The sequence below is a fragment of the Spea bombifrons genome, chromosome 3 (assembly GCF_027358695.1).
Source record: "Spea bombifrons isolate aSpeBom1 chromosome 3, aSpeBom1.2.pri, whole genome shotgun sequence".
NCBI lineage: Eukaryota > Metazoa > Chordata > Amphibia > Anura > Pelobatidae > Spea > Spea bombifrons.
Genome location: NC_071089.1, coordinates 53,143,077 through 53,158,124, shown reverse-complemented (window position 1 = coordinate 53,158,124; position 15,048 = coordinate 53,143,077). Strand labels below are relative to the sequence as shown.

At 38.2% G+C, this 15,048-nt stretch overlaps 1 protein-coding gene across 1 annotated transcript in view; it reads right to left on the bottom strand.

Moving 5' to 3' along the window:
• GALNT2 (polypeptide N-acetylgalactosaminyltransferase 2) overlaps nucleotides 1-15,048 on the bottom strand; it is a 102,782-nt gene that overhangs the window by 24,165 nt on the left and 63,569 nt on the right. The window contains exons 7-8 of the mRNA XM_053458570.1: nucleotides 13,169-13,290; nucleotides 4,357-4,444 (exon numbers count right to left, since the gene is read on the bottom strand). Of these exons, the coding sequence (XP_053314545.1) occupies nucleotides 4,357-4,444; nucleotides 13,169-13,290 (210 nt within the window). The remainder of the gene's footprint in view (nucleotides 1-4,356; nucleotides 4,445-13,168; nucleotides 13,291-15,048) is intronic.

Here is a 15,048-nt window from a genome sequence, read left to right as displayed (position 1 = left end):
TGGAATATATTGGTTGATGGACTTCAGATCCGGTACAGGATGAAGAGTGCCCCGGTATGGGACCAGGAACCTGTATCTTTGAAACGTATTCTATAACTCCCTGCTCGAGGAGTGTAGATGCTGCTATAATAAACGCTGCATACTTGTTCAACGCTGGGTAAGAGGATACTAGGAAACAATTGCGTGGAGACCTGCAAAATTTTATGGTGTAGCCTTCTGATATAATCTGACGGATCCATGGGTTGCTGGTAGTCTGAAGGCGACCTCCCACTTTGACAGAACCGTCTTGCCCTATCTTGTCTAGCTGTTAAGGGTAAAATCTGGAATCTTTATTTTTCTGAAAGAAAGATCTATCCTACGGTGAGGATCACGCTGCCGTGGAATATCTCTGCCTATAATAGGGATACCTGCGGATCCATGTAGGCTAGACATCAAGAATTCATTACAAAGCTTCAAATTCTCCAAAAGTTGTGAAAAAGATCCTTATCTGCATCCTCCAGAATGTGGTCTTCCAATTTCTGGAGCCATAAGCCTTGAGCTCTCGCTACTGCTGCTCCAGCTGATGTTGCTTTGCTTTGATGACCTTGGAAGATTCTTCTATTAGCGGTCTCTGCTCCTATGTCCATGGTATCTTTTAGGCCGGAAACCTCTCCGATCGGCAACGTAGTTTTCTTAGACAACTGAGCAATCTGGACATCACCCTTAGGAAGCTCTCCCCACATGATGTCATCTTAAAGCTTGAAAATATGTTTAACAGTGTCTAGAAACAAACACACATCACTTGGATGTTTCCACTCACGCCATGCAAATTCCATTAGGTGAGGCAACATTGGAAAACCCTTTTTCTTAGCTTCTGGATTCAACCATATCTGGTTACTCCTGTAACAAATTTCCCCAGTTTTTGCGAAGGAAAAACCGGATTCCGACTCTGAACCTTCAGAACTGGACACATCCATAGATGAACGCGAACATTCCCCAGATGACAACTCTGATGTGGATGAACTTCGCTTGTCGTGCACCCTTGGTTAGGCAGCCTCCTTAAATGCTTGAAATGTTTGAGACAAATTATCCTGGAACCAGGATAGAAAGGACAGCATATCCTTCTGTTTCTCTTTTGCCCGGATATCTGCACCTGTAGCCGTTTGGGAGAGGAGTTACATTCAAGGCAAGCCAACTGTTTAGACATGCATGAAGCCTTTTAGGGAGGAGCCGAAGGCATTTTATCCTTCTCTGGAGATGAAGGTTAACATATTTTTTGGCGTATCAATAAAAAGATCACCAAAAACCGTGTGGGGGGTTCAGACAACACGGAAACCTGTCCTGACACACACTCTTGTGGTCAGACAGGTTTGCACAGCATAAAATAGGCAGCCAATTTTGAATTTGGCGCCAAAATCGGATGATCCGAGCCGCGCATGCGCTGTAGCACGGCCGGATCATCAGTGGAACGCATAGCCACCCGGGCGTGCGTTCCACTGTACTGCGCATGCTCCTCCCCTGCTTGAAACAAATCACCGCTACAGATTCACTCTGTAACGCGGTGCTGCAAAGATCAGCCGAGCTCCCACCCGGGGAGCGAACGGACTTGCAGGAACCCCCTTTCGCCGGACACAACCCGTGTGCCGGCCGATCCGGATCCAAGCTGCCGAGGCAGAAGAATGGAGCAGAATCCCCAGTGCTCGTCCCTGCGGGACAAAAAAGAACTGACTGCTGGTCGCCGGTACGTGCAGTTATAGGGTAAGGGGGGGGTGGAGCTTAACCCCTTCTATCTTTTTTAGTGTTTGTCCCGGGGAAGAGAGCAAACCCAACGGTACTGCCACTATACGCCGGGAAAATATGGATCCTATGGCCAACACAACAAATTGCCAACATACTTTTTTTTTCAGTGGGCAGCCTGAATAAATAAAAATAAATATGCTTAATTGACGAGTAAATACCATTTGACTCATCTAGTAAAAAACATAAATCTTATTTACTTACTGGTCTTGTCTTAAGCCTTATGCTTATTCGTTGTATGTTTCAACTCTTTTCCTTACATAAAATCTAAAAATCACCTGACCCTCAAGTTTTATGCTATGAGCTTTTGTCCTAACATTTTATGTACAAAACATCTTTCCCATCTTTTCACACACACATGTTGGCCCTGACATATGCACAATGAGCACTGCCTTTGGCCAGGTCATCCCCCCACAAGGGATCGTCAGGATATAACAGCCCCTTGTAAAATGCTATTGTACCGGCTAAGCACATTGCTCCATGGTGTAAGTGGGCAGGCTGGGGAGGTCAGAGGCAGTCCTTGTATTTCCCTTATGATTTGTCTAATTTAACCAATTCAACATTTTAGTAGTCATTCTCTGAACTCTCTCCATCTTTATCTCTCTCTCAAGGAGAAGGAGTCTCCAAAACCGTAAGCAATAATATAAGAGAGGCCCGACTTCAGGCACTCAACACAAAACTGCCTGCATTTTCCAAGTCTTTGTTACATTGACTGCCTGTCTTTAAAGGGACACTCCAGCCGTCTCAGTCCCTTAATGCATATGTATAGCGGAGTATCTCCTTTAAATTAACCATTTCGGCATGAATCAGAATTTCTCCTACGCATGTGCACTGCTTCTCCATCTCCCAGCTCCTTGGCTTGCAGGAGACGTGTTTGACTAAACACATCTTCTCATACAAGTGAACATGTACAGTATACTCATTGCCAACCAGCTCCATCTTCCCACACGAGCCAAAAGATCTCCCATTGATTTAAATAGAATTGGCCTACTGCTTCAAGCAGCCAAAACGTGTGTATAAAAAAAAGGGGGGGGGGTGCTGCAGCTTCTACTAAAAGTGTATTTTGAACTTAAAAAAGTACTTTAATATGCATTATTTGTTGGTGTTGCAGTATGACATTATACTGTCCTATTTAGTCCTCTGAAAAAAAACAACTATTCCCAAATCCCGTGTTATAGAGTGCGATCAGTGGCCGGGTATGCCCAGCGGCACACTACCCGAGCATAAACACATAGCGCCCAGCCATGCCTATCCAGCCTTCGGCCGCTTGACTTAAAATGCCATCACCAGTCTGGCCCTGGGCAACTGTCTCAATTAGGTTTCTTATAACAAATTATCTTATTTTGTTTATTTGATTACAGACATTAATTTCTACACAGTGAACTTCTGCATTATCCAGATAACCCATCACGAAAATCATCTGTTATGTAAGGATGTTTTGCAAGATATTACTGGGGATAAATGGCAGCTGGATGCAAAATATAGATAATAAATAAATGGAAGGAGAGAGAAAGAAGGAAAATTGGAGAATGTATATAAAAAAGCGAGGGGGGATAAGGAAGGAGAGAAAAGAAAGAGGGATACAGACCAAATAAAGGAAGTGGAGAAGAAAAGAATGAAAGGAGACAGAACAAGAGAGGAACAGAAGAGAGGGGATAGAGAAAGAGAGATACTTACACTAGACCTACAATAAATGTATCTTTGTTTAGAACTGCAACATGTTGTATCTCCCGTGTGTTAAACCCTTAAGGACAATGGGCGGTCCCTAAATCCATTGAAAACAATGCATTTTGAGCTTTGTCATTAAGGGGTTAAACTATGGTATGCACATGGACAGTTGCTTTGAAATTGAATAAGTTTCTTACTATATGAAAGAAGATCTATGGTTAGGTTAATGTGTAATGACATCAGAAACATCAGTTTAAAACTGCATATGGAAAAAACTCCTGTTTATGTAGGATTTCACTACGTATTCTTGAGGGCCAACACATGCATTCTCCTGGCTATTAAAGAAATCATTCATTCTAATAGCTGCTCCAAATTGCCCACGTACACAATAGACTGATGTACAATTTCACTAATGACTAAAACATATGTTCCTGCACTGAGAAAGAAGGATTCAATTTACCCTGAACATCACTTTTTAACTCATTACTGATAATAGGAAGGCACAAAAAGTCAGCTCCGGGGCAAAACAACAAAACATAAATGAAAGAACCTGACATTTTACATTTTTAAAATATATTTGCACATGACTTACAACGAAAAAAGTGCACACGATTACGCAGCAGACATAACACACACTATTATAACTGATATGGCAACTGCTGTGGAAGCAATTTGATTTGTAAAGGTGCTGTTCCATTTTCTCTGATGAATCTGATTTGTTCTCTTGGATCTAAATGCCACACTAGTAGTCCTCCTCAGAAATGATTCTGAATCATGTATGTTCTAAAACATATAGCTAGGCAGATAGGCTGCTGTGCAAATGGAATGGAACCTCACGGTATGACCCATTGCCGCTACATACTGTGCACATATCCATTGTTCTCGTTTGTAGTTTACATTAGTGTGACAAACCTCCTTTTAAGTCGGCCGAAGCTCCAACGTACTGGAAATTGTCCATATTAATGACATCAATTATTGGAGACACCACTCTTGTTCTGTCCTGCAACAGATATACAAGAAAAACACTGATTACATACAACATAATCATCACCTAGAATACTTTCAGCCACGGGTAGATTAATATTAGTCACAAATTCCTAGCTACGCATGTCCTGGAATGAAAGCCTTAAAAAGAATACATCAGCTACAACAGGACAAAGTGAACACTTTTTTAAATTAAATTGTAGTTGCTGTATATTACATTACATTTATTAAAAAAAAACATGTTTCCATAGAGTTACTACGACAGGACAGCGAAACCTAACAAAAACTGACAATATATAATTTGAGAATAAGATTAATACACATTAAGACATACTGGTACATAAAAGAGAAGAAAGCCATACACATGTTCAATCTATGAATTATATATATATATATATATATATATATATATATATATATATATATACCGTATATATATATATATACACACACATATACTTACCTATATTATTAGTCTCTACAACTCTCCTATTTTATTTATAGATTACATATATCTCACTTCTTCTAGAAAAATCTAAATATATTAACACTTTCTGTCCAACTTCCCCATTCTAGAATTCCTAATTTATCAAGTGAAAAACAAATCTTGCGGAAGCAGATTAAGTTTTTTAGTCCGTAAAATTCAATACAATCATTCATCCTGTGCTTCACTCAGAATGGAAAGTAGTAGCGCGTTAAATGTGTGCACGTGGTTCATTCATTAATTTAAAAACTACTCTTAAATGGATCAACAGAACTTTAAACTGTGTTTAATGTAAAAAAAAAAAAATGATTACCTATAAAAACTCAATAGAAATTTGACTCTTAGCTGAATTTAGTCAGAAGGCACAATAACGGGTCTATTGAATATAGAATATTGTATATCTAGGTCTACTAGATGGTAAGCTCGTTTGAGCGGGGCCGTCCTCACCTGTTGTCTCTGTAAGTAAATTTGTTATGTTACATGCTACTTATTATGTCCTGTCTACCCATTGTACAGCTCTACGGAATTTGATGGCACTATATAAAACAAATAATAATAATAAATATATCTAGAATTCAAGATGTGAAATCCCACAATATTGAGATTAACCTCTTTACTTACTAATGTAAAATTAATTCTTATTTGGCCCATGTCTGCACCGGTATGTCCAGTCCTAGCCTCATTACTGCAGTTATGATGCGTAAAAAAAATATCACTGACTTTTATGACAATTTCACTTTAAATATTCACATTCTAGCTAAGTGACAAAAAAATAAATAAATGACACGGTATCGAAAGATGTTCTGCCACTGTTGGCAATATAAAATAATACACTAAATAATGGATTTGCTTCTAGCTGTCTTTCTATTAATAATAAATGGCACAAAAATAATGAAATAAATAAAATGCTCACTTGGCAAAAGTATTTCTGTATTGCTTATCTCTGTGACTATTGCAATGCGGATACGAGCCACCGACTATTTGCTGTGGAAAGTTGGTTGTAGGTAGTTATATATATATTTAATGCACGGGGAAAGGTGGAATGAATTATATTTATATAAATAAACGTAACGGAAATATTACATTTATTTATAGAGCACCGCAGATCTGTATTTTGGTGGCATGACTGTGACATTAACACATGTTAGGCGATACTGGTACAGATGGAGAAGCAGAGTCCTGCGAGCTTAATATCTATTAGGAGGTTGAGGGGGATTGCTAAAGAAATCTGTTGTATCTATATATGCAAATGTAATTAAAACAGTTATAACATTTTTGCATGACTGTTCGTAACCTATAAATGCGTAAAGTAGCTCTACTAATGTGTGTGCAAACTGCATTTGAACTTTCCGTCTTGATGTTGCCAGGAATGTAAGCAGGAAGATTTTTCAAGTGAAAGTTTTTTTTTTTGGGGGGGGGGATTTTAAATGTAAGCACTTTTTTGTTTTACTTATACATTGAGGAAAACATGAAGATCAGGAATGAACGCCTAATAATAACCGTCTGAAAATGCTGATCTATAAAAGCTAAAAGTCCCATTGTTGCCTAGCCATAAACCTTTTATTTTATTTTTGTCTGCCCATTCAAATACAAATATATATATATATATATAGTATACATTTTATATCCTGCTACTAACAAGTTCTTAGTTCATAGTGTTCTAAAGGAAGAAGGAATTTGGGGACATATTGTTTCCCTAAACAACCGATTACTATAAATGGGCATAATGTAGACGCGTTCATAATACACGTTTAATACAGAATTTCAAGAATATTTCACATACAAGTCACGTAATATGATATTTGTGTTTATTACAATATATGCTGGCTACTGTCTTGAAAGATTGTGTGTATAGGATGTGTGCTGTATTTTTTTACAAGTATGCATTTTTATTATATAATTTTGCATTCGTTTTATGCAGTATGGTTAATTAGATCAAATTATTAGTTAAAACCCATGTTCATTTTTGAACATAACAAGAGTGGGAGTCTATGCTCCTGAGTGTTAATACGAAAGACTAATATGCGAATAACATAAAAAAGCCCACTAATTCTTGAAATGTGTTGGGAAGGAATAAGTAGTTTGATGTAGACAGATGGTAAGGTTTACAAAGGGGAATAAAATCTGGATGTTTAGGAATCTCTCGTGTTGGACTGTGCCAGGAGATTTCATTTGCAATAGACTTGTTTCAGTACTTAATGACTAAACTAAGCTAGAGCACTTGCCAGTAGTGGAGTATAATCCCAGAGGAAAAACAGCTTCAAAATCATTACCGTAGTGTTCTAAACAATTCCTGTATTCACATCCATTATAGTTATTCTCTTGTCTTAATCAGCAATGACTACAACAGAGGATAAACCTTCCAAAACTGGGCAAATTCAGAAGTGGAATATACATATTTACAATTCAATGTAAAATAACATAGCTAATAAGCAATATAATAATCCTCTGATAAAAACGTCCATGTCTATGATCTGGTTGAAAATACAGGTTTTGTGTGGGTACAAATGTTGTATTGTGCATACAAGTTTGGATACTTTCTAGCTAAAAATGCCTAGAACGTACAATCATCTGGAAATGCCTCTTACCAAGGTCCCCTTTACAACACTACTGCTGCTAAAAACAGTTATGCTGTTTTTGTGGATCATTTAATATTGGTAAACCAGACAATATTTTGAGCATATGAATGTACATCATCCAACACTAAAAGTTTGTTGAATTCTGGTCACACACACCAGCGTATGCACACAAAAAAAGGTTCTGGCACTGTTCACATAAGCAGAGACAGACAAAGCACCACTTTGATGACACTGTGGAAGCATAATCTTCTATGAAGATGGATTATGGTAAGGCAATGTAGCAACCAGATCCTATCAAAAAGTATACACCAGGCAAAACAGCAGTCCATGAGGAATTTTAGATTCTTTGTTCCTTTTTTTAAAGGATATTGTGGAAATCCCTTTCTTTGCTATAGACACTACAGACTATAGACCCTTGTTCCTGTCTCCTCATACCAGTTCAAAATAGTTTAAACCATTTTGAACCGGCACAGGGAGACAGGAGCGTATTGGGTTCACGTGACCCTTCTGTTAACAGAGGCTGCACGTGTAAGGACCAGGAGATAAAGCTGTAGGTAAGCAGGGGCAGTGAGAGGTAAGCAGGGGCGTAACTTTCTGTATATATATGTATGCGTGTGTGTGTCAGCATGGATGTGTAATTATGTATGCGTGTATGTAAGTGAGCATGGATGTGTAATTGTGTGCGCATGCATGTTTGTGAGCATGGATGTATTTATGTATATGTGGGTGTGCCAGCATGTATGTATGGTTATGTGGGTGAAATGGAGTGTGTTAGAATTAATGTGTACGTCTATGTTGGCACATACAAAGAAGGCACATGCAAGTTGTGAAGTTGGGGGGGTGCTTTTTTTTTTTTTTTTTTTTTTTTTTTTACACCAGGGCCCTGTGGTTTCTAGTAACACCCCTGGCTGTAGATGACAGCTGAAGCTAAAGACTTTGGATGGTCAATATAGTGACCAGCTTTTAATATTGATTGGTTGTCTCACACCTTTATAATCCTGGTAGAGATCATCTATTTAAGAGACCACAGAATCCAAATGACCAAACAGTTTTAGGATTGTCTCTTATGTTCACATCCACAATCCATTAATGAACTGGTTCTATACCAGCTTGAATCCAAACTGAAACAAAGGAAAGATTAATGTTCGAGTCTTTACATCAGGAAAAATGTGCAAACTGGTTCTTACCTGTCGTCAAATTAAAAGTGTCTATGTCATTTTTGATTCCATGAGTAAATTACTTTTGATTATGTAAGCAAATGACAATTTGGAAGAGTAAGGGAAACATTGTGTTTCTTTTTACATTTTCACCCTAAGAATTTGCATTTTAACACCTGAACACACACACACAGTGATACATATATGTATATATACATATGTATATATATACATATATGTATGTGTGTGTGTGTGTGTGTGTGTATCACTGACACAATGCTTAGTAATGTTAAAAAAAACATCATGAAAATAAAATCATCACAACTTTCTATTCTCCTGTTTCTCCATGTGGAGATCTAGGACTGGCCAAATAATATATTAGTAATGTAGGGACAGCTAGCAATGCTGTGAATTGGTGGGGCCTCATTGTGAAAGCAGATAGATTTGGACTATTTAGGTATCTCTAGACAGATCTTTACACTCTGTAACCTCACATGCTTTGTACACTTCTGGGAAGTAAAGCATAGAGGACAGTTTTGTTAATTGTGATGACAATACTATATCAACAACCGTCACTCTCAGATTCTCCTCTGTACTAACAACTCTGATTTCTGCCGCTGATATTTTTCATGATGAAATAAAAACACAAAAACATCTCATAACATGTCATGAATAGTTCTGATATACAGCCTCCCCCCCAAACAGAAAGCTAATTTAATGTAGTACAGGCCTGACCAATAAGAAATCTGCCGGCATGCAATATATGGAATACCCCAGAATGTCCTTCGACTTCATATACTTCACAGCTTAATGTAAACAGAATACTGATCATCAGTGTATAAATCTACTCAGAGGAATTACACCGATTATATTATAATGAGGGGCTTTATCCACTCTCCTCTCCAGAATAAGGTGTATTTGCATATGCAAGTCTTTTAATGTTCAATGGCATGTCAACCAACATAAATTACATATAAATTAGCAAAATAGACACAGTGGATAGGGTAACTGGCTTTAGTCTCACTAAAAGAAGTCACTGAAAGTCGGGGGGGGGGGAATTAGCACTACAAACAAACCCACAGTTAACACACACATAAAAAAACATACCATGCATTAATATTATGATTGTTAATTATGTATAGACATTGTGTTAGAAAAGAAAACTTGGCGACACTACAAAAAAACAAACAACAAAAAAGAGATAAGTTTGCTTCGCTGTCCAAGACTGAATGATAGCGTGGGTCAGAGTGCGTATGTTTATAAGCACTGGAAGCATCCCCACACACTTCTGGAGCCTGCTTTCGTTTGGACTCATTCCATTAGCATAGAAGACTGAAAGACCAACTAACTAGAGAAATTTTTCCTACAAACCACTATTCTTCCTAATAGTGAAACTGCAAAAACAATTCCAAGAGTTACATCTCCAACTCTACGGGCCTCAGTTATATTAAATGTTAAAGCTCATGACAGTACAATTAGAAAAATAATGAACAAGTATGGTTTGTTTGGAAGGCCTGACAGGAGAAAGTTTATTTTCTCTAAAAGGAACATGGCAACACAGCTGAGGTTTCCAAAGTTACCACAGGACCTGGAAACTTTGAAGTAATTTAGTCAACCATGAACTCCTCTGTACAGCAAGGTATTCTAGAGTCAAATGTGATCTGTCTAAAAGCTAAATAAGCAAATTTACAACAGAATAGCTGAACAAGAAAATACTCAATAGACCTCAACCAGATGCTGTGGCGGGACCTTAATAGAGCTGTGCATAAACAAATGCCTGCAAACCTCAATGAACTAAAGCAACATGCAAAGAAGAGTGGGGCAAAATTCCTCCACAATGATGTGAGACTGATATAGTCATACAGAACACAATTACTTCACGTTATTGCTGCTAAAGGTGGTTCTACAAGCTACTGAATCATAAGGTATACTTAGTTTTTCCACACATGGCTTCTCCATTTTGGCTTTATTTTTGTTGGCTAAATCATGATACAGTGTAATACGTCATGTGTTGTTGTTTGTCTGAGGTTGTAGTAACCTAATTATTAGACCAGCTAAGGAACAGATTATTGTTATGCACCAATATCTAAAACCATAGCATTCAAAGAGGTTGTTCTTTCTTCTTCAGACGACTGTATATATAATTGTATAGAACATCATTTCCCAATGTATCATATCTATCGTACCCCAATCAAAAGTCTTTAGACCATATAACTGTAATCATTTAACCTTTGCTATTGTTATGTAAGGGGTATGCATTTTTGCTAGCACTTAAATAAAAATATACATAAATAAAAGGTACATACAATGTACACACAGTCCTGGGTAGCTTTATGGCAGAAGCAAATGGCAAGTATTAAGATTTAATATCTAGGATTTATCCAGGAAACCGTGAAGCCATTTCTGCAACATAATCTGAAACTGCAACATACGATGCACAAAATTCCCTAACCTGAGTAAAATTAAAAATCACCAGCACATTCAATTATCAGTAATGTCACCCAGAAGTAGTAATGCTATTAATACAGAGCATGTAACAGGATTAGCTTTACAGAGCTTCTGGTCGTCTCCAACACTGACAGATTACCTCCGGGTTTTGTTGGTAAAAAGATTGTAAAAGGACATAGTAAAAGTGCTGTTCCACATGAATTGGGCTCTATAATATATTAAGCTAATAAACCTTAGCAAAGCTGTCATTTTATTATTTGATCTACAAGTTTAATCACACAAACACAAACCGTTAAGAAACATTTCAGTTTCTATAGCAACATCCATTTTCATGTTCCCAGTAAAAATTTTGAATGAAACATTTTATATGATTAAGCAGTTATTTCTGGGAAAGGGTTTGCGCATTTAAAAGCACCAATGATATTTCCAATGCTGCATTCAGGCCCGGACTGGCTCTCTAGCACATCGGGCACATGCCTGGCAGGCCATAGACTAACTGTGCCACACAGTAGCCTGATCTTACTGCTACACACAATACATCAGCACAAAACCAAAGCCTTAAAGTGCTTGGGCCAGATCTGGCTGCATTTAGTTACAAAAGTGATACATTCAGCAGTGTGAAATTAAGGTTTCAGTATAAATTTGCAGACTAGATCGGATGAATAGTTCTTATCTGCTTTCAAATACTTTGTCTCTATCTTAATTAAAAATGTTTTTACGTAGGATATCAAATCAGTTTTTTTAGCCATCAAGGAAACAAAAATGGGGCAACAATAAATCCACCCTTAGAAGCCATGTTCAGGACCAACTCAATGACCGGTTGCTGACACTACCACCCTAAGTCACCAAAAATAAGCATGCCTATAAGTGAAAGTTTGAGCATAATGAACACAGGTATTCTGGCTACTTTTTAAATTATGAACGCACACGTGACCACAGACCTGTCTGGAGGTGATAGCGCCTATGCCTGTAAACAGATTTTACATTTGTTAGTTACATTAGAGGGACCTCATACACAAAGCGTGAATAATACATATTAAAGTACATTGTAAGAACTTTATCACTGATTCTTTAAATAAAACATCACTCTCTTAAATATCGCAGCTCCAGCGCATCATCCCTGTTGCAGTCTGTGTATGGCACCTGTTTTGGAACTCTCAAAGCAACCAGTCACCAACAAGAGACTGACCCCCTCCCTTTCACATTACATTAAAACCCCCCCCAAAAAGCTTGGGACTGCTTTCTGCACCTACATGAAGTGGCACTTAGACAATGCATCACACAGGTAACAGTGTAACACGATCCTATTCTGATAAAAATAAGTTAGCAAAATTGTATTAGTGTTTTTTTTTTTAATTAGATAAAAGAATAAACAGTTGTTTTTAATGATTTGTAGTGGTACTTTCCTGACATCTCACTTTGGGCAAGTTCATAATTTTCTAGATCACAGGCATGCCTTACAAGATGAGTGTATTGAGTTTCCAGAGCTGGCCCTTACATGGGTCCTAGCGGGTCCACAGGAGCCAATAATCTGTCACCCCAAGATAGTATTCGTAGAGAAGCGTCTTTGCATCTCTTTTTCTCTGTCGATCTATCTGGCCTCTCCTGCAATTCCATAAAAATGCAGAGCTCTCCCACCTGGTGTGCCTGGAAGCTCTGCCACTTGCTGAAACCCATAGGGAGCAGTGGTGTAATCTGTGTGTGTGGGGGGAGTAGTGGGGTCATGTAACGCAAGGTGATATGACCCCGCTGATAAATGTGAGCCATGAGAGCAGAATAAAGAAAAAAAAAATTGTTTGCTGTTATTTACCAAGGGTGCCAATATTGGTGGATCAAGCATGCTAGGAACCCCAAGAATAAGGGTGAGGGTGCATGTGCTGAGCTGTAACAGCACTTTAAAAAATGGATTTCGCAAACTGTAACTCCAGTCTAGATGAACTGCTACTTACGTAAAATTGTTTGTCAACGCGTGTTTACACACACTATCCTACTGCTAAAGCCATGACTGGTCACCGAGGGCTCATACAGCTATAGTCAACCATCCAATTATATACCAAAACTTAAGTATTTACCTCGGCCACTCTTTCTAGTAGAGGCTCCAACCAATGCTCATTGCATTCACAATGACTGTCAAGGAACGTGAGAACTTTGGATTGCGCTGCGTCAGCACCTTTCACACGAGATCGCATAAGACCTAATAGAGAAAGGAAAAAGAAATATTTTGAAAGAAATCTAGTATCCCACACCATGTTGTAATACACAGTGATCATGGTTTACTTATTACTGTGATTATATGTGCCAATACATCAAAATTCACGGGGGGGAACCAAGCGTATGGGAGTTATTCAACAATGACACAAGAATAGAGTGTGCGAGACCCATTACTAGCATGTTTATATGTGGGCAGATTGTGTGGTCATATTTACACTTGTTTCACATTGACAAACACAACAAACTTTTCTTCTAGTGGCTTCCTCTTTTAAAACTGTCAAGAAACAGTGAAGTTTAGGAGAAAGGGCACTTCTACAGGACAGGGATAGATTACATTTGTGACACCTGATGAGCAACAGCACTTGTTAAACCTGTTCTACAAGACAGCACTATGCACACATAGCTAGCAGCGCAGCACTATGCACACTTGCATGGAGCATGTGTTTGCTGAACCTCCTAACTGTAGCATCCAATTACTCAAGGATAATTAAACCTGCTCGGGTAAACGAGTGTCAAATGTATTACACACTTCATAGGTGGCTGTGACAAATTACGTTGGCAAGATGTCTTTAAATATTTAAAAAGAGGCAAAGCTAAGGAATCGATTCAGGGAACACAAGAAGCGGGGGGGGGGGGCGGACAGCAGCTTCGCAAAGGGAGATTAATAGTAAAGGGCCTTTTATTAGGTGCATTCCATGAAATAACTGTTGCAACAACAATTCATTTAACAAGATTTACAGAATTCAAATGTTCATGTGTCCAGTTCAACAAATAAGAAAGCAGATCACATAACGTTACAGTACCTACCCTCTGTGGGTTTTGTTTTTTTACCCAAAATTGTTTTCTCAATTTGTTCCACAGTTGTGTTTTGAACTAAATCTGCATTTTAAGGGTTTTGTACACTTCATGTTTTAAGCCATTCCAAACAAATGTTTCAAAACCCTCAAAGATAATATGAAATAGGTTGTTTTAACATATAAACACTTTCTTTGCCATTGGCGGGTACAATAAACCACCCATTCAAAATAGTCCTATGTCCAAGTACAACAAAGGCACAACTCTACCCCACCAATTAGGAAGGGCCAAGGGCCCAATTACGATTCCATGTTTAAAAGGGCTACAAACTGGATGATCCAAACAGATCCTAACTATGTTACAAAGTAGTACCCATCACTACCTAAGGCTCTAACAAGATTAAGAGACAAAACAGAAAATAGAGGGGTTGTTCGAGACATTCGGCCTGCTAAATCAACTATATTCACTAACATTACAGCAATAAGAAGAGAAAGTGTTCAAACAACGGATAAAAAAAAAACTACCTCTAATTGAGTGGTACATTCTAGACGAGAAGCCAAGGAGCACAATATCATTCTGCAGAGAGCAGGGATTCAGCTTATATTTTCTGCTCTCATACTGGGCTTTGTCAAGGGTATAATTAGAAACATCAGTTGTGTGGCAGCATAAGCTTAAATAAGGAAATAATAAAGCAGATGGAAGGTAAGGCTGCTCGTGGAGTCTCATCTCTGCATTTCTAATCAAAGAAATAGATTGCGCTAAGCAGGAGGAACAAAATATTAACCTCCACTCTACTCTATCCTGCAACCACGCGTTCTGCGCTGGAAATTACAACACCAGATTTCTTTCAGGTATCAGGAACTGTAGGTGAATTTGCTGACAAAGACTTCTGGTGAGTTGAAACGTTGTCACCCGTGTTGCAATAAAAACATCCTTTCTACATATC